This window comes from Pithys albifrons, chromosome 3 (assembly GCF_047495875.1).
Source record: "Pithys albifrons albifrons isolate INPA30051 chromosome 3, PitAlb_v1, whole genome shotgun sequence".
NCBI classification, from domain to species: Eukaryota; Metazoa; Chordata; class Aves; order Passeriformes; family Thamnophilidae; genus Pithys; species Pithys albifrons.
This window is the reverse complement of record NC_092460.1, coordinates 44,424,725-44,452,550: the sequence shown is the minus strand read 5'-3', so window position 1 is coordinate 44,452,550 and position 27,826 is coordinate 44,424,725. Positions and strand designations below refer to the sequence as shown.

The 27,826-nt window shown below is 44.3% G+C and overlaps 1 protein-coding gene across 2 annotated transcripts in view; it reads right to left on the bottom strand.

Moving 5' to 3' along the window:
• Nucleotides 1-2,384: 2,384 nt before the first annotated feature.
• SCUBE1 (signal peptide, CUB domain and EGF like domain containing 1) overlaps nt 2,385-27,826 on the bottom strand; it is a 157,246-nt gene continuing 131,804 nt past the window's right edge. For both annotated transcript variants that reach the window (XM_071551543.1, XM_071551545.1), the window contains 12 exons: nt 25,868-25,987; nt 24,723-24,815; nt 22,634-22,750; nt 21,158-21,316; nt 19,068-19,271; nt 17,527-17,688; nt 15,509-15,676; nt 14,192-14,353; nt 10,081-10,278; nt 8,983-9,135; nt 8,414-8,493; nt 2,385-7,656 (listed from right to left, as the gene is read on the bottom strand). In XM_071551543.1, coding sequence (XP_071407644.1) covers nt 7,504-7,656; nt 8,414-8,493; nt 8,983-9,135; nt 10,081-10,278; nt 14,192-14,353; nt 15,509-15,676; nt 17,527-17,688; nt 19,068-19,271; nt 21,158-21,316; nt 22,634-22,750; nt 24,723-24,815; nt 25,868-25,987 — 1,769 coding nt within the window. In that variant the 3' untranslated portion in view covers nt 2,385-7,503. The remainder of the gene's footprint in view (nt 7,657-8,413; nt 8,494-8,982; nt 9,136-10,080; nt 10,279-14,191; nt 14,354-15,508; nt 15,677-17,526; nt 17,689-19,067; nt 19,272-21,157; nt 21,317-22,633; nt 22,751-24,722; nt 24,816-25,867; nt 25,988-27,826) is intronic.

Genomic DNA, 27,826 nt, shown 5'->3' with positions numbered 1-27,826 from the left:
CTGGGCAGGGAACCTGTGCAGAGGCAGCGAGTGTGGAGTTTGGAGAGAGCCTTGGAGAGAAGAAGCCCTGCAGAACAGCCTGCTGGGGGGTGATGAGCTCAGCAGGCTGCACTTTGCCTCCTGCCCAACAGTCTGGCAAGAGATCAGCATCTTAAGGATAATAAACAAACAAATTGCCTGGCGTAAACAATATTTTCACTGCTTGTCTTTTTCCACAAGAAATGTATTTACTGCAGTAAACGTATTTGCTGCCTTCACAAAGACAGATCCCTGTTCTTCCCTGGTGTGTGTCTTTAGGCACACACAGCATGTCATCTAATACATTACTTCTATACAAGTCTGTCCGACATTAATCTCCCCTGGTGCACTTTCAGTACTTCCCAGAATAATCTTTTCTGTGATTTTACCAGGCACTGAAGTGAGACTGACAGGCCTGTAGCATTCAGGGTCCTCCTCCTTGCCCTTCTTGAACATCAGGACAAGGTCAGCCACTACCTCTCTGGAGTCCCATTCCAGATTTTGCCCCTGCACACAAATACTTCATTACCAGAAATCAGTTTGACTTCCAATGATCTTTAAGAACCTTAGAGTTCAGTTTTTGTGTGTCTTTGATAGGAGCTGCCTTTTCTTGTTGCCACTTAAAGCTCTGAAGCTGTAAGGACAGCTGAGTGCCTGATAAAAGTGATGCTGTATCTCCTTGGAATAAGACAACTATCCATGTTGCCTCAATGGATTGCTACCAGCTGCAAAAAGGCAGTAATTGATATTTTGCAGGCAGTCTCCTTATGCCTTTCAAACCTGTCAGAGACACCTCAGTCATACTGAGAGTATTTATATAATTTACAATGTATATAAAATCAGCAAGGCACCCTGTCACATAATAAATGTTGAGCTCTCCTAGCAGCAGAATGCTGGGGCAGGAGGTGTTCAGCCTGTTCCACAGCAGTGGCTGCTGTTGTGCTAAAAATGCTCAGCTCCCAACAAGCACTCACTGCTGAGTGGCAAACCTGCACCAGGTGTTACCAAACCTGTACCTGGTGTTACCAAACCTGCACCAGGTGTTACCAAACCTGTACCTGGTGTTACCAAACCTGTACCTGATGTTACAGACTTGTACCTGGTGTTACAAACCTGTACCAGGTGTTACCAAACCTGTACCTGGTGTTACAGACTTGTACCAGGTGTTACCAAACCTGTACCTGGTGTTACAAACCTGTACCAGGTGTTACCAAACCTCTGCCAGGTGTTACCAAACCTGTACCAGGTGTTGCCAAACCTCTACCAGGTGTTACCAAACCTGTACCTGGTGTTACAAACCTGTACCTGGTGTTACCAAACCTGTACCTGGTGTTACCAAACCTCTACCAGGTGTTACCAAACCTGTACCTGGTGTTACCAAACCTCTACTACATGTTACCAAATCTCTGCCAGGTGTTACCAAACCTGTATCTGGTGTTACCAAACCTATACCAGGTGTTACCAAACCTCTACCACATGTTACCAAACCTGTACCTGGTGTCACCAAACCTCTGTAAGGTATTACCCAACCTGTACCTGGTGTTACTAAACCTGTACCAGGTGTTACCAACTGAATTGATGAACTGCTTTTTGTCTGGTCCAGGTGCTGTGTACCCTCAGTGACAACTTGCACAGCAAAAGGTCATTAAAATCAGATCTGACCAAGCTACTGAGGTCACTGGGTCTATTTTCTGTCCATTATCTATTTTCATAATTACCAGCATCACTTGGGCTACTGATGGTGCATATTCTACTTGCTTTGTAATCTCAGGCTGCAAAGGGGTAACCACCATAGTAAAATTAAGCAGCAAATACACTTTTCTCCAGGAAGGCTGAAGGGGAACTGACACTTTTGATCTGTGTAAGTTGCTGTTCTGGGTGCAAGTGTAGTTTCCTCTCATCCCAGTGCCCAGCACGACAAGCTGCAGCTGTGTTTGGAGTCACAGGTTTCCTTGGCAGCTTGTGGTGGGAATAGCCCCTCAGGCCACCAGGGAAGAGTTTCCTTCCTTTCTTCGAGGCTGCTTCTCAACACAGGGGTGTGGGAAAGGGCACCTGCATGGGATATACATGGCAAGGTCAGAGTTGGTTTAGGAAACAGAAGTCTTGAAGGGATGATCACTGTAGCCAGGATTCCTCCTTACTCTTAAAAGCTCTCCTTGAAGCCTGTTTGGAAGGAAATCAACTCAGTGTCTCAGCACTCACAAATTCCAGTTGTTAGATGAGAAAGAAAAAGCTCTTTGTTGTTTAGGTATGAAAATTTGACCCAAATATGTAAATGCCATCAAAAAAGATAAGTTCTCTTCTGATTCTTGTCTCCAGTACTCTTGTCCATGTACACAAATAAACAGCAGACAGGGGTATCCATTCCATTTCATGTTTATTATGAAAGTGATTTTAACAAAAGTTTTATTGCATGCTTCATTTTGAGCTTTGACACAGAAATCAAAGCTATTAATATACAGAGGCAAAAGGAAATGTATTTTCTTATAAGGTACATTTACAACAACATTTTCTACTGTAAATCTGACAGAATTGTTAAAATATTGGTAAAGCTTAGCACTGTATTTTATTTTCTAAGTATCAAATTTTGTACAGTTATTCACTAGCCTTGCTCTAAACTATTATTATCGTACATTTCATATGGAAATAGCTGTTTGTACACAATTTACAGGGGTAATAAAGCTTAGAAGTCCCAGCAGCATCTGCAACAGCTCATTCAAAATGTCACTCTTGGGCACTGATTCACATGGAGCAAACTGGGGCACAAACCACCATTACACTCCCTGTGTTTGCCCCCAAAATGAGTCTCCCAGAAATTCCTGCTTAAACTGGTGATGGACATGATGATAATGAGCTTTTTGCCTAAAAAAGGCTCTATGATCTGATGCAACATGAGGTTTTCTCTCTCCCAGCAGGAGCACAGAGATACCTTCCCTTGTCTTTCTTGTATACTTAGATGTAATCTGTTCATTCCCTTTTATTTTATTTGAGTTTTGTGTTGTTTCTTATTCCAACAGTGGAAGAAGAACGAGCACTAACTTTAAAATACATATTCTGTAGATATTATGCAAATGGGAAGCACTTCAGAATGACACTTGACAGTCAGTTCTAGTGGAAATTATCATTAAATTGCCCCAGAAAACTCTTCCCATGATGCCAGTGAGGCTGAAGAAATAACAGGATCTATAATCTGGAAGGAAAAGCACTCCAGTCTCCCAAAGTACCTTTATAATCATCATATTGAGTCTCTGCTGCTTTCAATGCAAATTAATGGCCTTTCTAAGTTATAAAACACAGAAAACAATATTTACAAAATAATTTTAATTAAAAAAGTAACAAAACCAAACTCTAAAAAAGATATCTTCACAATCATTAAAATAAAGTTCAATTAATCAAAGCCACTTCTTTTTCTAGATATTGAGAAATTCAGCTAAAATTGAATTGCAAGTGTTGGTGTATCTCTAAACTTGTTATCTCCACTTTCTGAACAGAGATGGTTTAAATTATTACATCTAAAGGTACTTCTGTACATTTTACTCTTGTATATTACATATTAATTTTATAGATTAAAAGCTTTTTGATGAAACAGAATAAATAAATGAAATAACAAATGGGAATTGTATATATTCAGATACTTAGATAACAGTTTTTTGACATTGTTCATGTCCCAGTCTCTTTCTATCCAGATGAGAGATGGTTTACCATAACATGAGACCTGTCTCAGCATCCAAGTCCCACTCTGAGGAAGAAGTTCATGGTACCTCACAGAAATTTCACTTCCTCCATAAATTCTTATGGAAGACACAAGTATTTTCTTTCCCAAGTGCTTACAACAGTCTCTCATTCTAAAAAAACTATTTCATTAAACTCTCAAAGTATTGAGAGTCTACAAGAAACTCCTCCAGTTACTCCCATTCCTGTCAGTCAGTGGTTTTAGAGTAGGGAAAATGCAGATACTTGGACTCCTGACCCAGATCCAGGGAATGTGTGTGTGGCTCATTCCCGTGAGCAGGACCTCACCCAGCCCCCTGAGGTGGCTGAGAATTTCCCCTGGGTTCAGCTGGGGAACATTTCACTGTTTGAGAGCACCAAAGGTGTTGTTGGAGCCCAGCCATGGAACTGCCACAGAGCAGGGAGGTTTTGCTGCCAGGACACCCTGCACAGCAATCCTGCCACTGCTTTTGCTCCTGACCTTCCCAACCTGCTTTCTGCAAGACTAAAACTGGGCTGTTTACAGGTAAGACTGCCCTGAGACACCTGACTCTGCTGGGCAGGCTCACAGAGGGGCCTGGGGTGGGGAATGGCCTTCCTCTTGGAATGCTGAACACATGGAAAGGATGTTTCTTGGCCATGTGGCACCATCCTGGAGTTTTGTCACAGACAGAGGACACAGGTGAGCTCTGCTCCTTCAAACCAGCTGACAGCTGAGAATGTGGGCTCTGAAAACTCTGTGACCAATCCTCTATTTATTTAACCTACTCTAAAACTAAACTAAACTAAACCTGGCTTACAAGGCAAGCTGGTTTAAGTAAGAACAAAGCTGGTGTGTAGGAAAGATTAGTCTAAATCTTAAGGAGTCATAACTTTATTCTATGGAAGAGGCACAAAGAGGAAATAAATTCCTTTGGAAAAATATGTCTTTAGGTAAAATCTAATGTATGATGGGGCTGAGAGAAGACTTCAGCAGTGTTAAATGCAGTTTCAGGGAGCTAAATGTTCAGGCAGAATAAATCTTGCTTTTGCAGGCAAGAGCACTGAACCCTGGTGCTTCCTGCACCCAAGTGACACACACAGACCTTGCCCCAGGTGCTTTCAAGGTACGACTCAGGGCTTGATTAGCAATTTCTGATTGTTGCAGTCTCCTGGACTGCAGCAGGAGGGAATTTGGTGGCCCATGAGAACATTTAGGGATGATTCACCAGCATCTCACTAAAATTAAGTGCAGTATTTAAAGCAGGAGAGGCTTAAAATGGTAAGTGCTGCAAGTGCAGCTTTTAAGCACACAGGCATTTGCAAATTGAAAATAAAGAGCTCTGTTTGTGCCACAGAATTGGGCAATCACAAATGGGCCCTTCTTCAGTCTTCCTGCAATAACACAAACATGTTGTTGCACCTCTTCTGCATCCAGTGTGTAATTCTGGAAGAACAGATCCAGGACTGTATTCATTATGTTTAAATGCAATAGTACATATTCAGGGTAAAAGCTAAAATTCTGTATTCTGTGCTGTATTGATTCTATCACTTCACAAAGCTGGTTTTCTTAGAGAGCCATATTTCCCCTTGTGTGGCTTTTGATTCCCAAATGTTTCTAGGTCTTCTCCATGGAAGAAGACATTCCTTGTGGTGCTGCTATTGTGTAATAGCAAAGGGTTCTCTGACAGTGAAGACCTACACTAACAAATGCAGAGCTGAACTCACCTTCTATCTGGTGACTGCCAGTTTCTGTAACTGTAAATCTGGTATTTATGGTTAATTAGGAAGTCTAGTTAGAAAGTCAGAGCATTTTTAACTTCGTATGCCACTTGTCAGTCCTTATTTCATCGGAAATTTGCACATCCATCTGCATTTCTGTGCAGAGCTGCAAACCAAGTCTGAAACCTTAAAGGTCACTGTGATTTGCCCAATGAGGAAGTCATTTTTCTCCCTATTTTTGGTATCTTTTCCTTCCTATCTTTCAGCAGAATGGCTGCAATCTTGACCCAGTCTAATGGACCTGGATAATACCCTGAATAACCCACCAGACTTTGAACTGCTGCTTGGCTGAAGCAGTTTTTAAGCTATACACTCCTAAATTGTTGAGCACCTAATAAACTTTTGCTTTTGAACTTTTCCCCCTTACCAATAGCTACTGATAAAGGAAAAAAGACATGAAACTTTTTTTTCTTTTGTTCCAGGCACAGAATATATGTCCTGTATGTATGTAGGACTGATGAGAATGTCCTCTCGGAATGCCCACCTTCAGTAACTCATGGGGAATAAATAATAAAAGTAGTTTCAACATCCTCACAAAAAGTCAGGCTTAACAGCCTTTTAACAAAGGACTTTTATGGACAGGTTACATTTTGAAATGAGGGTTATTGTGTGTATTAAAGAGAAAGCTCATCAAAGGCCTAAGATCAGGGAATGGGAAAAAATGTGTTGTTACACCCCATGTTCAGGCTGTGTCTGCAGAGCCCACAACGTGCCCCCAGCCCCTCTGCAGAACTGTGTCCTGTTCACCTCCTCAGCTGGGTCTGGAACACAGGTATGTTCCCAGGGTTTGGAGCCAGCAGGGCCCACGGGAATTCCTCCTCTCTCTCACATGGGTTGTGCTCTGCTGGTCTGCATTGCCCAAGAAGAGGCAGCAGCTGAGCCCTTGCTGGGCAGCACCTGCACCTCAACTGGTGTTGTTTTCCCTGGAATACTACACATTGAAAGAGACTGTCCCAGAGTAAACCATTATCCAGTATTATAAGCCCCAGAAGGCCTCAGTTCAGTGTCGACAGAAGTGACGAGCACTTGGAGAAGTCATTTAATCACCTACTCAAAGGTACACATAGATGTGAGTAAATAGGGTGTGTGGGAGTAAAGGTTTAAGCATGAATAATATTTACAGTAACTAGAGATAACATTACTAATGTACCCACAAATAGAAGTATATATTTATATATTTATATATTGTACTTAGATGCTCTCTTAATGGAAAGAAAAACAAGACTACTAGTGTTGTTGTTCATTTCTCACACATCCTACTGTAAATGCCTTTGCAGGGACCAACTGGTGCATGGAAACCCAGAGCTAAAACTGTTTCAATTAAGTAATTGACAGTGGCAAACCTCTGAAGAAGTTTAGAAGAGGACAGAGAGAAAAACATTAGGACATTAGGGCATGGGACTCAATCTAATGTAATTCATAAAACAAAGTTATATATATATATGTTTCTCTTTTTTTTTTTGCCCTTTCTTCTTTTTTCCCTTTTGAGTTCTACTTGGACAGAGGGTCCACCAAGCCACAAATGAGAAATAACAAAATTTAGATTGTTTTGGTTTTTTCTAAAGATTCAAATATAAACTTCAAGTGCAATTCAAAAATCCAAGTATTATTTATACTACATAATTCTCTCTACAACAGAATTATCTGCAGGTAGTTTTATCATAGTTGAACAGATTCCTCCTTTCTTTGACCAAAGTTGTTGTTGAAAGATAAAAAGCTAGAAAGAATATTTTCTACATAATGAAATTTCAAATGGAAAGTGAGCATACACTAGTGCAGACACAAATTCAGATCTTCTCAACTAATGGGATGCACAGCAATTTTTTTTGTAGTAAAAACTTCATTCAGAACATTGACTTTTAACAATTATAAAACATTAGAGGTGTTCTTCAATATCCAACCGAGAACAGAGACTGCAAAAAAAGAGCCTTCAAAGTAGCAAATGTTTCTGCTATGGAGGAAAGACAATATTTGACAGGAATGCAAAGTAACCAAAGCTTTCATACCACTGGACTATTTGTATGGCCGTAGGAATCTGGACACTTTGGATCTCAGCAGCTTTATAAATGATCTTGGGAACATTTCTTTGGACTCCTGTGCTGTGTACTTGAAATAGTTCTGTGGGTGTGCCAGGACATCAAAGAGAGCTTTAATCAGTTTTTTGTCCTGTGGGAGACAACACACACATGTCAGACAACAGCGGGGTTTGACTTGGTGTCTGCACTGATATCAAACTGAAAGAACAACAATCAGATTTGCTTGGCAAAACCTGAGTCTGGGTGAAGCTCTGAAAGGAAACTGCTCCATGCTGCTGGGGAGTTTTACAGTGATGAATCTCTCTACTCTGCTGGATATTTTCTCTTTTGTAATTAGTGTTCCTGGAAGGTCCTGTGCTGAGAGGGACAAAGTCAACCACAAACTGACTGCAGTAGCTTTGGAAAACCAGCTCCCAGTGCTCCACGATGGTTCTGTCTTGTTGAGGCAGGACAGTGGTTTAGGTAAATACATTTTTTAATGCACAGGAAACTTAATGACTCATTTAAAGGTTTAAATGCCAGACTGAGCCTGGCAAAGGCTCTTCAAACAATTGGTTCTTCATTCCTGGCTGATTAATTTTTCTAACATACAATCTTATTAATCACATGAGCACACATTTCATTTGGTTCCTGAGTCCACAAAGGACACAAGCATGTGCTCAGCCCAGCTGAGCTCGTGAGTTTGTGCTGCTTCAAATACCAGCATAAACCTCAGAAAACAGAGAACTGAATTTGGGGTCATACCTGAGCTTTATACAATGACCCTCTCAAGGTAATAAGACCCTATCAAAGTAGTAAGACCCTCTCAAGGTAATAAGCGCTATTTTGGGCAAATACTCAATAAAAGGAATTCTTGGTTAGCCTCAGATAAAGCAGAAATTTCTTACCTTTAGAATTTCTTGGTGATTTTCTGAGGCATATAATCTGCCATCTCGAACAATGTCTTCTATCAGCTGTTGGTAATCCTCTGAAAAATAAAGCTCAGCTGAGTGACTTTTTGGGAGAGTAATAGCCAGACATTAGCCAGAACTCTTGAAGACAGAGCTGAGAAATGTCATATCCAGTTAATTATTCCCTGTCTCTCAGGTTGCTGTGGTCTAATCTAATCACCCTAAAGTTCTAAAGCAAGTAATTTTGAATTATTCCTATAAATATTAACATCTTCAAAATCCTACTCCTCCCAAGTAATAATTATCTTTTACTATTTATTATCTGCATTCTAGACATGAAGAAACAGGACCAGGGGTAGAAAATAACTCTCAAAGGTTATAGAAACGATATAAACATTATTTTAAGGTCTTTGCAACTACAAGTAATTATATGGACTAAAAATTATTTACATGAAGTTTTCCCTCCTTTTTCTCTCCCTTTAAGCAATGTAAGAGAGATTCTAAGTAAGGGACAGCTTTCTGTCACTCAGATATAACCCAAAGATGGAACACAATTCCATTCTCACCATCGTAGGTCACATAGGGGACCTGAAATCCTTTGCCACTGTTCCCTTCATTGGACTTGAACTGGATCCAGAGCTTCCTCGATCGTGAGGTGAAGGCAATAGGTCTCTCATAAGTCTGACATGTTTCATATGTAGTAATGGAAGTAGGAGAAGCTAGAAATAAAGGGAATGTTCTTTATGACATGACTTTTTGCACCCTCCATCATCCAGAAGTGTCAAACTGAAAGGACACTCCTCAGCTGACAAGTTTTTTGGGACAGAATGGATATAGTCTTTATCTGCCTTTGAGAAGCAGCCTTTTCCACAAAGGAGTCCCACAGCAGGAAGCTCAAGTAGATGTTGAGGGACAATTTTTGATGGTTATGAAGTTACTATATTATTTTGTTTTCTACTCTAGCAGTGAATTCCAGAGTTGCCATATCCTTGTCCCAGATAGGTAAGAACAAGTCAGCTGCACACAGTCCCCCAAGGATAAAAAGTTGTGAAAATTGTTTTAGCAAGTAAAATATACCACTTTAGTGAGTAAAATACACTTTAAAACAAAGCTCCACATAAACAATAGCTGTTCAGGTTTGGTGCTTCCTGGAGATTTAGCAACAGATCTCCAGATGGATCCTCCTACATCCTCCATGGGAAGGAGGACAGCATCAAATTGAGTAACTTCACAAGTTATTGAATTAACTTCAAAATCAAAGACACAATGCACAAAAAACTGGAAAAACTTTGGATTTCTTGAGCTGTACCAACCCACTGCTCAGAACTCGCAATAACTGCAGTCACAAAGGGTGAGGGGATGATCTGCACAGAAGGCAGTGAATGGTCTTCTATTATAACTTAGCATGGCTTTGTTGACTTCTGGAGTGCCAGAGATTTACACAGACAGAGGCCCATTAACAGCTTTGTGATTCAGGCACGAAGCCTGAATAATTAATATCACTCTGTTAATAGTTATCAGCAGTGCTCTGTTCTAACTGGCTGTGCCACTTAACTCAACAATCCTTTCAGAAACACTGGCTGTGTGAAAACAACCATCACTTCACCATGAACTTTCCTCTCCAAGTAGTTTACAGTAAATCCAATCCATGTCTGGCAACTCACCACTTTTTCTCATGACCAGAACATCACCACATTCATCCTCGATGGGGAGGAATATCTCAGGGACTACAATGAGTATCCTCCTCTTTGGGGGTGGGTTTATATTCCAGATGCATTCCACGTTGGCTGGGTAGTCTCCAGGGTAGTTGGGTGACTCAATGTAGCCAGTGTAGTCCCCAAGTTCTCCTCCACAGTGCTGGTCTGTGGAGAAACACAAACTACATTTGTGCTGGCTGATTAACTAATCAGAGGTGTTTTTCTGGATATGTCAAGAGCAAGTCCCAACTCCTCCTGAAGGCTTTAGAAATGCACACATTCCCTTTGTTCAGCAAGGACAGCCTTGAAAGCAATACGTGATCTACAAGGCTGCTCCCACTGATTTGCAAAAGCTTTATGTCTGATGCATAAATTGATTTGATACTTCACTCAGGCTGCTTTAGTACTGATTGGGAAACAGAGGTGAGTCAGCACAGTCCAGTGAGCAGGTGCTCACACAGAGGTTACTGTGCACACTGTGCTGACATGCACAGGGTTTGGGTGCTCACACACAGGTTACTGTGCACACTGTGCTGACATGCACAGGGTTTGGGTGCTCACACACAGGTTACTGTGCACACTGTGCTGACATGCACAGGGTTTGGGTGCTCACACAAAGGTTACTGTGCGCACTGTGCTGACATGCACAGGGTTTGGGTACTCACACACAGGTCACTGTGCGCACTGTGCTGACATGCACAGGGTTTGGGTGCTCACACACAGGTTACTGTGCACACTGTGCTGACATGCACAGGGTTTGGGTGCTCACACACAGGTTACTGTGCACACTGTGCTGACATGCACAGGGTTTGGGTGCTCACACAAAGGTCACTGTGCACACTGTGCTGACATGCACAGGGTTTGGGTGCTCACACAAAGGTTACTGTGCACACTGTGCTGACATGCACAGGGTTTGGGTGCTCACACACAGGTTACTGTGCACACTGTGCTGACATGCACAGGGTTTGGGTGCTAACACACAGGTTACTGTGCACACTGTGCTGACATGCACAGGGTTTGGGTGCTCACACACAGGTTACTGTGCACACTGTGCTGACATGCACAGGGTTTGGGTGCTCACACAAAGGTTATACTGTGCACACTGTGCTGACATGCACAGGGTTTGGGTGCTCACACAGGTTACTGTGCACACTGTGCTGACATGCACAGGGTTTGGGTGCTCACACACAGGTTACTGTGCACACTGTGCTGACATGCACAGGGTTTGGGTGCTCACACAAAGGTTATACTGTGCACACTGTGCTGACATGCACAGGGTTTGGGTGCTCACACACAGGTTACTGTGCACACTGTGCTGACATGCACAGGGTTTGGGTGCTCACACACAGGTTACTGTGCACACTGTGCTGACATGCACAGGGTTTGGGTGCTCACACACAGGTTACTGTGCACACTGTGCTGACATGCACAGGGTTTGGGTGCTCACACAAAGGTTACTGTGCACACTGTGCTGACATGCACAGGGTTTGGGTGCTCACACACAGGTTACTGTGCACACTGTGCTGACATGCACAGGGTTTGGGTGCTCACACACAGGTTACTGTGCACACTGTGCTGACATGCACAGGGTTTGGGTGCTCACACAGGTTACTGTGCACACTGTGCTGACATGCACAGGGTTTGGGTACTCACACAAAGGTTATACTGTGCACACTGTGCTGACATGCACAGGGTTTGGGTGCTAACACACAGGTTACTGTGCACACTGTGCTGACATGCACAGGGTTTGGGTGCTCACACACAGGTTACTGTGCACACTGTGCTGACATGCACAGGGTTTGGGTGCTCACACAAAGGTTATACTGTGCACACTGTGCTGACATGCACAGGGTTTGGGTGCTCACACACAGGTTACTGTGCACACTGTGCTGACATGCACAGGGTTTGGGTGCTCACACACAGGTTACTGTGCGCACTGTGCTGACATGCACAGGGTTTGGGTGCTCACACACAGGTTACTGTGCACACTGTGTTGACATGCACAGGGTTTGGGTGCTCACACACAGGTTACTGTGCACACTGTGCTGACATGCACAGGGTTTGGGTGCTCACACAGGTTACTGTGCACACTGTGCTGACATGCACAGGGTTTGGGTACTCACACAAAGGTTATACTGTGCACACTGTGCTGACATGCACAGGGTTTGGGTGCTCACACACAGGTTACTGTGCACACTGTGCTGACATGCACAGGGTTTGGGTGCTCACACACAGGTTACTGTGCACACTGTGCTGACATGCACAGGGTTTGGGTGCTCACACACAGGTTACTGTGCACACTGTGCTGACATGCACAGGGTTTGGGTGCTCACACAGGTTACTGTGCACACTGTGCTGACATGCACAGGGTTTGGGTGCTCACACAGGTTACTGTGCACACTGTGCTGACATGCACAGGGTTTGGGTGCTCACACAAAGGTTACTGTGCACACTGTGCTGACATGCACAGGGTTTGGGTGCTCACACAAAGGTTACTGTGCACACTGTGCTGACATGCACAGGGTTTGGGTGCTCACACACAGGTTACTGTGCACACTGTGCTGACATGCACAGGGTTTGGGTGCTCACACAAAGGTTATACTGTGCACACTGTGCTGACATGCACAGGGTTTGGGTGCTCACACAGGTTACTGTGCACACTGTGCTGACATGCACAGGGTTTGGGTGCTCACACAAAGGTTATACTGTGCACACTGTGCTGACATGCACAGGGTTTGGGTGCTCACACAGGTTACTGTGCACACTGTGCTGACATGCACAGGGTTTAACTTCCCTGATTTTGAACCTAATTTATCTCAATGAGTGTGATCCTGATCACAGATCTGCCTTGCTCCACCTCAGACTGAACCAGTTAATAAAGAACCCCACTGATGGATCATAGAATCATAGAATAGATTGAGTTGGAAAAAACATTCGAGATCATCAAGTCCAACCCTTGGTCCAACCCTTGGTTCCTTTACCAGATCATGGCACTCAGTGCCACAGCCAATCTCACTTTAAAAACCTCCAGGGATGGGGAATCAACCCCCTCTCTGGGTAGCCCATTCCAATGCCTGAGCCCTCTCTCTGGAAAGAATTTTTTTCTGATCTCCAACTTCAATTTCCCCTGGCAGAGCTTGAGCTCGTGCCCCCTTGTCCTATTGCTGACTCAGTTTTGCTTTCTGAGTTTTCAAAACTCCTGCTGAATCTGACACTACTCAAGCTACTCAAGTTTGATTTCTCCAGGCCTACTCACCCACATAAAACTAGATATATTTTTTAATGTTTTGCTTAATCCAACCCTCAACGCTAAGAAATTGTCTTGAAAACAGGAAATATTGAAGACAGCAAAGTGACAGTTTTATTTTAGAGGAAAATCATCAAACTTCTTCAAATTCCTTAAAAATATAGAATTTACTCATATTAGAAATGATGAAAGGCTTAAAAGACATATCAGAACTTATAATAGATTTGCACATGAGCAGTTAGTTTAGATGGCACTGTTTAATTATTATAGAGACATTCTCTTAAATTGATATGGTAGAGATGAAAAAAGAAAAGCTTGCCTAAAAGAATCAGCTGTACACAAAAGATAAAAAAACTGCACTGAAATCCCTGGGGATATTTAAAACGGTAACTGAAGACAGGAGGCTGAGTACTGCAAAAAACCCTGCAAGATGTCAACAAGTGGTTCCCTGGCAATTTCAGTATGCATGATCATGCCTCTTAATTTTTTGTAATTATTATAAAATGGCAGTAACTTTGAGAGGAGATCTCATACTCTGCAGAGACACAGAGATGCATCACTGTCAGACAACTTGCAGGACCTGGGAGACTAAAGGCTCTGTATTTGAACTTGCAGCTGGCACTCTGTGAAATCATGTACTCCTAAGGATCAAATGGTACTCCCAATTCTTTTCCTCATTGTTTTCCCAGTTTTCCACTATTCCCTCTGGCAGCAGATACCTGCGAACCAGGAGATACAGAACTGAAGGCCACCCTCAGAGATGGAGCCTTCAAGTCGCAGTGCAGAGCCAAAGACACACTTTATGTCACAGCCAGTATGAAAGTCACTTACTTTTGCAGTGTGTAACGTTAGTGGAGCCATCAAAATCGGTGCTGGTGTTGCCAGGGCAGGTGATGCAGTAGTTCTGCCCAAACTCAGGCTGGTAGGTGCCCACAGGGCAGCGGATACACCTGTGTGTGGTGGAGTTGTAGTAGTGTCCAGGGGAACAGTGAACTGCAAGGCATGAGCTGGATTATTTTCAGAGAGTGGAAGCACTTCCTACCCTGGACATCCCTCACAGTCCCTGCTCTGCAACAAAGTTATGAGGCCAGAAAAGGCAGAGAAGACACCAGCTCCCTGGATTTCCCAGCACAAAGGATGTTCTAACTACAATCCCAGGACTAGAGCTGAACCCTTATGAACCAGCAGTGTGTGCTGCACATGTCTCTGTTTCTGAGGAATTTATAAAAAATGGAAGCTGAGGCATATCCACCTCGACAAGAAAAATGACTTTTAGAACAGCAGGAGAGAGGTTTCCCTGTGTGCCTCTTTGCCAGGGCCAGCATGTCATTCCAGTAATTAAACCAAAATGCATTTGGGCATATTCCTTCTTCAGCAAGGGCACTGGAAGGTGACATCATGGAACACAGAATGTGTTGCACACTATCAGGGTCTGCCTGGCCCATTAATAAGCAATCCTTAGCTTATATAACCTCTCTAGTGCTTAGTTTTTCTAATTTGGTAAATAATAACACAGGATGTGAAAACCAAAGTACTGCCTAATGCAGGTTTGTCTTATTTCTTGCCATACAGTGGGGCTCACTCACCAGTCTCGGTGCTGACCCTGCACCTGCCTGTGGTAAATTCCAAAGCAAACCATAAATCCTGTTCAATCTGTGCAACCCCAGGAGATCACTCCTAGCTTACAGACTCCCTGTGCAATCCCAGGAGATCATTCCTAGTTTACAGACTCCCTGTGAATCCCAGGAGAACATTCCTAGCTTACAGATTCCCTGTGCAATCCCAGGAGATCATTCCTAGTTTACAGATTCCCTGTGCAATCCCAGGAGATCATTCCTAGTTTACAGACTCCCTGTGAATCCCAGGAGATCACTCCTAGTTTACAGACTCCCTGTGAATCCCAGGAGATCATTCCTAGCTTACAGATTCCCTGTGCAATCCCAGGAGATCATTCCTAGCTTACAGACTCCCTGTGCAATCCCAAGACATCATTCCTAGCTTACAGATTCCCTGACCATGTAATTTAATCATATGCCCACACAGTGACAATGTTTGTTTTGGAGCCTTCAAAAGCCCCTTGGCATCGAAGATCATAAACCAAAGGGCATGAAAGTGAGACTATGAACTGTGGAAAAGTTTTAAACTCACCTTTGGTTTCACAGTCTTGGAAGGAAACAGCCCCTTCGTGTCTGGTCCCAAGCCCACCACCACAGGGGAAGCAGAGGGTCCTCCCTGGCTCAGGCTGGTACGTGCCAAGGGGGCACACTGTGCAAGGTTTAAAACCATCTGCAGAGAAGTGCCCAGGAGAACACTGACCTAGAAATGGAAAGTCAGCATCTGTGTTAGTGTGTCCACCTTCCTGGACCAAGTATAAACCCCACTAGTAGTTAAGCAAGGCTTCCTTCAACATCAAGGCAGCTGCAGATCAAACTGCAATCTTACCTGGTGAGTTTGTATTGTTCCTGTAATGCTTCCTAAAAACACCACCAGCAAACAGAACTAGCTTCTTAATATGCTTTTTGGCCACTATTGTCTCTCTTGGTTAAGGTTTTGTTTTGTTTTGTTTTGTTTTTTTTTTAATTAAGATTTTGTTAGAATACTTTGCACTTTCAACAAGTCTCTCATCCAAGTATTTCAGAGCACTTTGTCAGCTGCTGTGACCCACACCTCAGATAAATAATATGATGTCACTAGTTTGAAGACAATTTTTCTATTGTTTTTAGTAGCAAAACTGATCTACCTGCTCTGGTCCAGCTGGTTACAGGACTTTAATATGAAGGCAGATAATGAAGAGTGGATTTGGATCTGGATTTTAGTGTGAAAATTAAGAACTTGGGGAGGCTTACAGGCATCTTGTAGAACAAGAGGTACAGTTTGGGTTTAATACAGCTGAAGACCCAGTGCTTTCAGCACCAATATGTGCCACTCCCTACCTGTATATAAGAATGAACTAACTTGCCTTCTGTAGTGAAGTTGCCACAGAACAGAGCTGAGGTTACGTCTCTGAGAAAAGCCCCAAAATGACATTTTAGCAAATTATGTTTGGGCCTCATATCTACACAGATCTCCTGTCAATTAAGCATCACAACATGTGCACTGGTTTTGAGTGACCAGCATCTGGTAGTGAGGGGGCTACAGGGGTGGCTTTGGGAGAAGCGGGCAGAAGCCTTTTCCCTCTTGACATGCTGTTTTTGTCAATGTACTGCAGTCAACCTTTATAAACTCAGATTTTACTTTGATAAGCTGTTCTTGTTGGATTTTGGATAAATACAAATCGACAGAGCAAAGGTGCACAAGCATTTCAAGATTTTTCCCTCTGATAGCTCCTTCATACAGTGAGTCAGCAAAATCTATCACAGGTTTGGACTGGAGACATGAGTTATTTTTTATTCAGTGGATGGGGGAAAACCAGCAGTTTCTCTAGTGACATTCATCACATGTTCACTTTAGATATCCTTGGAGAAAGCATTAATGTAAATTACATGCATGAGTTTTAAAGTTGGAACTTGTGTAGCAGAGAGGACAGATTGATTTCAAAGTCAAATAATGTAAACTGCTCTAAACTAGATTTTGGTCATCTGTAATGAAATAAGGTAAAGAAAATAATTAACAGTTGTGTTTTAAAACCTCATATTGAACAAGTTACAGTAGAAGCACCAGGTAGCATCACCATTATAATTTAGTTTATATATCTTGAAGCTGAGCCAGAGATGCTCCATCACTTGCTCCGGCACTGAAACTTCCAGGCATTAGTTCTGAGTCTGGGTTTCAGATCCCTGCAGTGCAACCATCTCAGAGTTATATCTGCTGCTAATTAGAGCAGGTAACCTGCATCTCATGCAAAACAATAAACCAGCAGGTCCATCAGACTCACCAATACCAGTCCAAAGCAATCCACGATATACCTGATGAGTCCTCACAGGCTGAGGCACATCCAGACTCCACACCTGACCTGAAGCAAAGTGCTCTGCTTGGCTTGTTCCTTCCCACACCACAACTCACACTGATGGGGCAGGTCCCATCTTCTTGTCAGTGAGTGGAAAAAGCCAAACACTTTGTGTAGTGCTTGTAAGTGCACAGAGATCTCTGAGGGGGGGCTCATTCACCTCCATGCCCCATACAGGCTGTGTGGCAACACCTAAATCCTAGAACCAAATCAAACTTGCCTCCACATTCCGACACGTTCCGGGCTCCTGCCACTCCCTGGCCATCGTCCCCTGGGCAGGGCTCACAGCTGAGCTGGCCTTCTGTGTCCTGGTATGTTCCTGGGGAGCAGGGCACGCACTGACTGTGCTCTCCGCTATAGAAGGTGCCTGTGCTGCAGGTAACTGAGGGGACAAAAGGGGGATCTCTGTAAGGACCTCCATTCTTATCATCATTTGTCTTCAGAGCAAAGCATTCAGGGAGGATGGATCTCCTCAGCCCCAGTGTTACAGCAGCAGATATTCTGGATGTGTTAGTGAGGAGACCCACCCAGTGGGAGGAGACCCAACCCCACTGTGGTCAGCTGACACCAGGGCAAGGTCCTTCTTCTGCAGCTGGAACCACTAAACTGTACTGCACTGAAGGGTTCAGCACACAGATGTTGTTAACAAAGCTGATACAGACTTAAAACACCACACTGCAGTTTATTAAAACAGTGGTGCACAAGGTCTGGGAAGCCATGTGAGCTTTCAGTGCATTTACAGGGTTTTATGGCAGGGAACTACAAAAGTCTGTCTCCTGAGAGCAGTTCCAGAGATTTCTCTGAGGGCAATGTATCCCATGTGATAATTTATGTCTCTTGACACTCAAATACCCCAACTGTTAGATGTAGATATGAACAAGATGCTTTTCTTGATAGATATGAATAGATATGAATAGATATTGTGCTTATCTTGATAGATATGAATAAGATGCTTTTCTTGCTGCAACAGGACACATAACTGCATGAAACGTTTTTCTCTGCTGAACAGAGGTGGTTAAAATGCATGTGTTTCCAGACACCAATAACAACAGTCCTTCAAGTACAGTTTCTAAATCACTGTTCCCATGTGAGGAAAACAAGCTCTGAACCAACTCACTGGCAGAATCTCTCAGAGCTGCACTTCTTTCTACCTATAAATCACTTGGGAGCTGGAAAAACAGATATGCTGATTTTGAAAAGATGTCTGTGAGTGATTAGACTGCAGTGCTGAGAACTGCCATTAATAAGTTTGCACTTGCCCCCAGCAAAGCACTAGAGCTTGATAACATGGCAAAAGGCTTAAAGACATTAAGTATTATAGATAATGTTAAAATAGGTTTCCATATTTTTTTATTGGACCTGTAGAGCATTAAATATAAACGTATCCATGGGGCATGGATTATTTGGTGGTGAAGAGAGTGAGAGAGGAGATATAAAAGCAAACAAACAGCATGTAGACAAACACCTTCTTACTGTTTTACAGAATTGTGTTTCCCTAAGATGCTGGGAGCAACTGGGAACAAACTGTGGCAGGTTTTGATACCTACCATGGGAAAGTATCCTGTGCATGCTCTTGTTTTCCTGAACCCACCTAATGAGTTCCCTTCACACCCTTATGAACCATCAGTGGTCCATGCACACAGGCTGACCCACCTTGATCTAAATGGTTATCTCAGAGATTTCACGGTGGAAAAGGTAATTTTGGATGGCTTGTTTTGGGAGGGGGGGGGATGGCTGAGTATTCGAGTTGTTTGGACTTACCACACTTTCCATCCTGCAGTACTTGCCCTGTACTGCAAGCTTCGTGCCCCTCAGTAGCTTTAGCTGGCTTCTGAGCCACTTCATACTCTGTCCCAGAAAACTGAATGTAAAATTGCTGTTTGTTAATAGATTTCCTCAATGTTTTGATTGCAGTTTGCAGCTTCTGCTCCATCCTTTTCCGAACACAGTCAATGTTACAGGTGTCTAGATGGGAAATGATAACAAAACTAGAAGCAGTTGAGATTCATGTTTAAAAGAGGTGCTTAACAAAAAGCTCAGCCTGAGCTGCACTGAGACACCTCTGTTTGCTTCACTGTCTTCTCCAGGCAAACTGAAGCAGCAGCTCCCTGGACTCAAGGCCAGGCCTTACAGAGGGACAGGACAGAGCACTGAGGTCCATCAAACAGTTCCATGACCTGCAAGTGCACTCTGCTGACAGTTTGTCCCTGGCATTAAAGTTACACTGAGTGCCCAGGGGGAGGGTGCAGAAAGCATCCCTGAGAATTCTGGGGGCAGCCACCACTCTGATTTGCTTCTAAGTTTGTGTTCCATCATTACTAATGACATAAAGCAGTTTGTAATGTTTTCAGGCAGTATTTTGCTTTCCAAAAATCTCCTTGGTAGAGGTTCATTAAAATGTCTGGCAGAGTTAAGCATACATGAAACACACCTGACTTAAATACACATATGGACACAGTACACAGAGGGCAGAATACATGGAGTTCCACAGTCCCCAGGGGCAGATACATGGAATTACACAGTCCCCAGGGGCAGATACATGGAGTTCCACAGTCCCCAGGGGCAGAATACATGGAGTTCCACAGTCCCCAGGGCAGAATACACAGAGTTCCACAGTCCCCAGGGCAGAATACATGGAGTTCCACAGTCCCCAGGGGCAGAATACATGGAGTTCCACAGTCCCCAGGGCAGAATACACAGAGTTCCACAGTCCCCAGGGCTGGAACATGCCTAAACCATGTGCTTTATCAAGATGCCATTCACATGCTCAGGCTGAGCCCCAGCCCATATTCCCCCTCAACACCGCTCTGCTACCACCCTATGAATTCAGCAAGGCTCTAACTGCTAATTTCCTTTCCAACCTGTCCTTGTCTTGTTGGTTTGGCCACAGCTTTCTCTCCCAGCCATAATACTGGCAGTCCCCGAGCTCTTGATAAGGTGAGGATAATAAAACACAAACCAAGTGGGAGGACTAGGAGCATCAAAGGAGATGCAGACTAAAGCTGTGTGTGAATAATTCAACAGACATTTGAAGAAGAAATCAGGGCAAGATTTCTACTATTAATACAGAAGTGTTTGCTGCTCCAGCTTTCCTTAGTGCTGTCCTTCCCTTAGCCTTCCCTTCTGCACACACTGCAGGGAGCAAGTTTGCCACCCCTCTGTGCTGTGCTTCCAGCCTGGCACCACCAATGGCTCTGAATTTTCCATGCTTTACTCAGTTGATCAGGAATTCTGACCATTTCCCTGACCACAAAAGAAAGGTGCTTTCAGGCACACTTACTGTTTGACTCACTTGGCTGGTGAGGTAGCCCCTCCAGGTTAAGGAATCTGTCTTTGAGAACTTACATATTTACAGAATTTAGTCCATGTTTTCTTTGGCTGGAATTTATAACACAATATTCCATCTCAATTGTTTTTCTTCCTGAAGACTGTTATGAAAACAAGATTTTTCCAGCTGTGTGATAGAAGTGTTTAAATCTCACTCAGAAGTTTGACCAACTTACATTTTGGAGGATATTTTATCATGGTTGTTGCAGAACTTCTACCTGATCTTTACATTCCCTGGGCATCAATGGGCACTTCTGCTGTTTAAAGAAACCAGACTGAATTAAAGCACATGACTTAACTCAAGGCTTTGAAGGAATTTTGCTGCAGGTTCAATCTTTGTTCCTTTGGCTTCATTTCATACCTGATTCTTTTCAGTTAAATCTCTGAGTTTGGGAAGGCTGTGGAATGGGGCTCGTGCTACAAGATTTGCAGGGCAGGTTGGTGAAACAGCACCAAAGAGATTTTAACAACACGCTGAGAAACCACACACTGATCTCTCTGCACAGGGCAGCTCTTTCACAAACCTGAGACTTCTTCTGCCTTCATCTCCACTTCAAACTCTGCAGTGATGTGGGACACCTCTTTGGAGGGCGACTTGCGGCCGCGGCGCTTCTTCTTGGAGGAGTCGCACTTGAGGTTCACAAAGGTCACCTGGCAGTTGTCTGTGCAGGGGAAGGGACCTCCTGTCCATGAGAGAAGCAGCCCAGAGGAGAAATCAAGTGGCAAAGTAGCAGGTGACAGCCTACCAAGGAGATCTCAGCTGGGTTATGGGGAATGCAGGGCCAGGTTACACTCCCTCCCCTGGCAGGGCTGGGGCTCATGTTCTCAGGGATGCAGGAGGCAAAACCACCTTGTGGTGATGCTCAGCTGCACGGGGGCACCTCTAATGTCTGGAAATGCCCACCCCTTTCCTTGGTATTAGAAAATTCATCTCTGAATTAGGATTCATCTCTACAGAAATGAAGATCAGCAATACCAAAACCAGACATTTGATAGCTAAACAAAGCGAGAGGCAGTTTTTGCAAATTCAGGAGAGCCTCTAAAAGCTGCCAGTTGGTATTTCACCTCCTTCAGCAGCGACAGTCATCACGTATCAAAGGTTTTAAAAGACTGCGAGGTTCTGAAAATACACTGGAAGGTTTCATCTGATTGCTGTAGGTGATGGACCTTCCCAGTCAGGGAGGAATTTGCAGCACTGAGGCCACCCAAAGGATTTCATTCCGAGGGTGTGGCTGGACGAAATAATCTTTCTGTTAGACCCATGGACTAAAAAACTCAACTTCTGTGACTTTAAAAATTAATCAAACAATCACATCTTATGCACAGAAAGCAATACATGAAGACAGGGTAAGCACCTTGAGGACCGAGACTTGGTTTCAGTAAATACTTGCAAAATTAGTGACATAAGTGTCCAGATTGCAGGGCAAAGAGAGTCTAAATTTTAATAATAAAGCCTTTAAACCATTCACGCGGTTTTTTAAATAGTTATTTTTACTCTTCTCTGTTCATGGCTCACAGATGATTCCTCACTCACTGGTAAAAGTGATGGTAAGACAAATTACAGCATCACATCATAAGCACTCATTCCATCACAACAAAAGATCTAAGCCTGTGTAACATCAGAGTTTGGTAATAACTTCTCTGCTTAGGGGTTGTCTTTGCTGCTACAATAGGACACTAATCTAGTATAAAGCAAATAAATAATAGCTTTTGTTTTATTTTAAAAACTAAAAAACCCTAAACAAACCAAACTGACAATTTCAAGTAATTCTGCATTAGTGATAGCTTTTTGTCTCAGGATTTTTCTGCCATTATCTGGGCCAGAAAAAGGATCAGATTAATTCCAAATTCACAAGGATTTTTCAGAACAATTGGTGACATTTTCTGGCCTGAACTTAAATTCAGACCCAAATATGAAAACTATTCCTTTTTTTCTGTCCCACTGTGAAAACAAAACATGCAAACAGACAAAAACTGGCCAGTCAGAAGAAGCCACACACCTGAGACAGGTTGTTTCCCAGAGTCTCTGGTTTTCTCTTTGCTGCGGGGCCGCAAGTGGCACTTGGCATCTTTAATTTTGAAACGAGCTTTCTGCTTGATTGGAGGGGCCAAGGAATCTGTTGGTGTAAAGCAAGAAAAGCCATCACTTGGGATGCAGAGGAGATGGAATCTGAGAAGTTTTTGTAAAAGCAGACTCAAAAGCCTTCCTGTGACACGGCAGAGACAGCCCAAGAGCTGCACACCTGCTGTAAGGGGATATCCCTCTCCACAAGTTCATTTTTTCCCATCAGCACTTTTCCTTGAGCCCACAGAGATTTGCTGGCATCACACATGCTTTGAGCACTCCCCCTCCTGCATATCTTGTTGCATTTTGGGTGACTTTTACTAAGAAAAAGGTTAATTCCTACTCCCCCCCCGCCCTGACTCTGTCTGACTTCCCACATCAGAGCTGTAGTTCTGCACTTGCTGATGCCAGCCAGGAATAAGATTAATTTAGTGGCAGTTGGAAACCATCCAAAGGAAACACCTTTATTTGGCTGCAGTCTGTGGCTTGCAACCTGTGTTTTCCAGCTTTAAATGCAAGCCTGGTTTGAAAGGCTGTTAGAAGCAGGACTAATGCAGGCAGCCAGCCCTGTGCCAGGGCAGACACATCTGCTGCCTTGTCACCTCACCCCACAGCACTGTGCCCCCCAACACACCCCAAACACATGGCTGGAGAGCTGGTAAAGGGCAGAGAAGCACAGCAGGTAATGATGTGTCAAATGGGCTGACACTTCCACTGCTGGACGTGGTTTCAGCTGCTTCTAATTTTGCCAGACTCCAACATTTTTTATTCCCCCCCCCCCCCCCCCCCCAATGCTGAGTATGAGCTTTCATAAACAATTTGAAATCACAGAATGTGCTGAGGTGGAAGGGACCCCCAAGGACCTTGGAGTGCAGCTCTGAGCTCTGATCAGGAGCATCCCAAATGTCTCTGCAGAAACAATTCAGCCATTTCTGAGAAGATGATGAAGGAAACACACACAAGTCTCACAACATTTTTCCTGGTAATCCCCAGCAGCAGGATCTGTGTTCCCATGGAAGGGCTTGGCAAGGAAGGCTGGGAGGCCCCTGGCCACCTGCTGTTGTGCTGCTGATGGTCCCTCTGGCTCCCTTCCAGATCTGGGAGGAAATCCCATTTTGAGATGCTTGCTACTGCCTTGCAGGACTATGGAAAGCAAATGATTCTAAATATTTGTCCTCACTGGGCAGACAACAAACCTGCACCACTCCTGTCCTGACCTGCCAACACAAAGCTGCCCTGAGGGCACCTAGACACCCTCCAGCCCTTCAGGAGAAGCTGCAGAAAAGCGAATGTGAGCCTGATATTGGGGGCAGTTTTGGGCACCACGATATAAAAAAAGACATTAAGCCATTAGAGAGAGTCCAAAGGAGGGCAATGAAGGTGGGGAAGTGGCTGAAGAGCAGCTGAGGGCACTTAGTGTGTTCAGCTAGAGACAGTGAGGGGAGACCTCATTGCAGGTACAACCTCCTCAGGAGGGGCAGGCACTGATCTCTACTCTGTGGGGACCAGGGACAGACCCCAGGGAATGGCTGGAGCTGTGCCAGGGCAGGGACAGCACCCAGGGAATGGCTGGAGCTGTGTTAGGGCAGGGACAGCACCCAGGGAATGGCTGGAGCTGTGCCAGGGCAGGGTCAGCACCCAGGGAATGGCTGGAGCTGTGCCAGGGCAGGGTCAGGTTGGATCTCAGGAAAAGGCTCTTCCCCCAGAGGGTGGTGGGCACTGACCAGGCTCCCCAGGGCAGTGGGCACAGCCCCAAGGCTGCCAGAGCTCCAGGAGTGTTTGGATGATGCTCTGGGGCACAGGGGGTGACTCTGGGGATGGGCCTGGGCAGGGCTGAGGGCTGGACTGATGGTCCTTGTGGGTCTCTTCCCACTCAGCACATCCTATGATTCCATGATGAAACACCAGCTACCTCAAACCCAACCTTGTGTCACTGCAGAGCCCTCTGTCTTTCAGCTCCCAAGTGACCTGGGGCACCTCCATCCTGCTCCTGTGAGCCCCCAGGAGGGCAAGGCAGCACCTACCTGGGCAGCTGGGCAGGGTTGTGTTGTGCTTGGGCTGAGCCTTGCCCTGCTGGACGGGAACTCCACAGCTCAGGGTGTAGCTGTTCTCCGAATCTGAGGGCAGAACACACAGTCAGGATGTGGGGCAGGAGCCTCCCTAAGCACCTGCTCCCCCACCAAACTTCCCAGTGCTGCCAAACAGGGAGATATTTGAGTGCTGGGCTTGGATTTTGAATGGCTCAAATAATCTGCCAAAGGCTGCTGCTTCACAGGGGTGACTACAAGCTGTGTTTCTCCCAGCACTGAAATGTATTTTATAAACTGTTTGGCACAAGGTTAACTGTACATAATTCTATGGTGCACTAGTAGAAAATATTTTGTGTTTGTCCATGGTAGAGTCCTGCTTTGATCACCCATATAATTTAAAAAAATAAGCCATTTACTTTCACAATAATTTTAGCTTCAGACTCTGCTAGAAACAAAAATAATACACTTAGAACCACAACAGGGTTTACATATTGCACAGATAAAACTGTGTCCTGTTGCTTACAAATTAGATAAATGCAGTAATGGAAAATAAAGTGTGAATAGCTCTACCGTGTATCATGCCAGGACTAACATGAAAAGCAGAGACACTCAAAAAACCCCTGTGCCAGAGTATCCATGAAAAAGCAATACAAATCCCCCTCCATCCCACCTGCCCTGAAAACTGTGCAGATGAAAATTACCTGCAGCAAATGATTGAAAAAAAAAAGGGTGGGGGGAACTCTACTCAAAACATGGTGCTAAAAAGTAGCAGGAATTCAGTGAAATCAACTGTTCATTTTTCCTTCCCTTTTGACACAGCAATTGAATGTACTGGAATTTTTCTTGTGCACCATTCTGGTTAAGGTGGATGTGTCTCTCAGGTTTTTGTCAGAATTTTCCCACCCCTGCAAATGACACCTCAAATTAAACAATGAAGGACCAAACCTTTAATGTGACCGACAATCAGCTGCTCTTGTGTTCAGGGATGTGCATATCTGACCCAAATTAATTTATAGTGATGTTTTGCTCATTTACTGTTGCCCATAACAAAAACTGAATGCAAGAGCCACGAAGACACTAACAGAGAAAAATCATCAGGTCACATTCTAGGCTTAAGAGGACAAATGCTTTGTACAAACCTGGAACAAAGAGGGTATTGGAGGGGCATGACAGGAAGCAGCTCTCAATGCCTCCAGTCTTACTGCACACCAGCTGAGCCTTGGGAGCTGCTTTGGCATTTGGGAGACATTTCACCATCTCTGAGGAGAAAAAAAGAAAGAGAAATGTACAAAAATCAGATAGTGCCCAGCCCAGAACCCTGTGCATACACTTGGATGCAATGGTGGGGAAAGACAGAAGGGCTAAAACCCACAATGAGAGGTGAGTCATTTCTGAAACAAGCACATGGTGGGCAGAGAGGATCTGGATTTGGATCTTGAGCTCACACTTGCAAGTGAAACTCCTTCACAGCTTTAGACCTAAACTGCAGATCAGTGTTTTCCTTTCATCTTTGACTTTGGGACCATTTAACTGAGCTGGGCCGTGGCACTGAGTGCCATGATCTGGTAAAAGGACTGGAGTTGGACCAAGGGCTGGACTTGATGGTCTCGGAGGTCTTTTCCAATCCAATCCATTCTATGATTCTGTGATTCAGGCAGGGCCCAGATCTCACTCTGGCAGGGAGGCAACTCTGAGCACAACTCTGTGTGCACATCAGAAGCAAAAGGCAACACTCATGACCTGAGATGTCTCCTCTCTGCTTTTGGAGGCACAGCTTTGGTTTGAGAGCCCAACTACCACCCCAGGAGTCACTTCCACAAAGATCTGTTTATTTCGATGAACCACTAAAATTGCATTTTCCCCTTCTCTCACCCTCAGACTTTATTTTAACTTTAGCTCCATGCTTCAGCCCCTGGGACTGGAACCCCTCCCAGTCAGGGGTGCAGAGGGACAGTCCCACTGCTGCAAAGCCCCAGGCAGTGCTGGAAGGGAGTGTGACACACAGAGGGATCAGCCAGGTGACATCAGTGCCCAGCAGAGCTTCTCCTCTTGGCTTCCTGGCAGGGTGAAGGCAGAGGATCCTGCAGGTGTGTGTTGGGTTGAGGTGGCAAAATGCCAACTGCCCAACAGACAGAGAGAGAATACACCTCTGAGATGAGCTCAGTTGGTTAAAACTTGGCTGTAATAATGCCAAAGTCATGGGTTCAATCCCCTGTGTGGGCCATTGACTTAAGAGTTGGACTCGATGATCCTTGTGGGTCCCTTCCAACTCAGAATAGTTTGTAAATCCACCACACCCCACCAAGGGAAGAGGAAGGAGGGGAAAAAACCAAAGAGGAGGGAAAAAAACAAACCCCAAAACCTGAAAAAGCAAGCTTCTCACATTATACAAAAGAGAGATAATACAGAATATGACATAATACATATATATACAAATGTGAGAAAAAACAAACCAGCAACAACCACTGAGTCGCCCACCCAACAACACAGACTTTTACCACCCCAGCTTACAAAAACACTCCAACAACCTCTCCTCCCCAAGAAAGGATACCTGGTAAGAGAGGAGGAAACCAACAACAAACGGAAAAAAGGTACTTCCCAAACCAAAGAGCTGTGAAGTGGTGACAAGGGACTGAGTTGGGCACTGCCTACACCTTCTTTTAAACTTGATTTTGATGTCAAAATGATATGAAATATCTCTTTGGTTGCTTAAGTCAGGTGGTGTTTGTCCCCTGTAATCTATGTGGACTCTCTGGGCCTGCTGGAACTGAGGCCTGGCTGAGACTGAGGCCCAACTGAAACTGAGGCCTGAGACTAAAGCCAAAACTACCACAGTCCCACAAGCTACTCCTCATATTTGGGTAAGTGACTGTTTTAGCTGAAAACACACAAAGTTGTTCTGAATTGCTGGAGCAGTCTCTGTGCCTCACCCTGAGCTGATGGTGTGGCCCTGACAACCATAACCCTGCACTCATTTTGATCTGTCATCTTTTGGGATTCAAGTATTGCTTGAGTCTATCTTTTCCCACACACAATGACGAGGTTCCTCCTCACCTGCAGCCAGGTCATATAAATATACACAAGTCCCATAAACATGC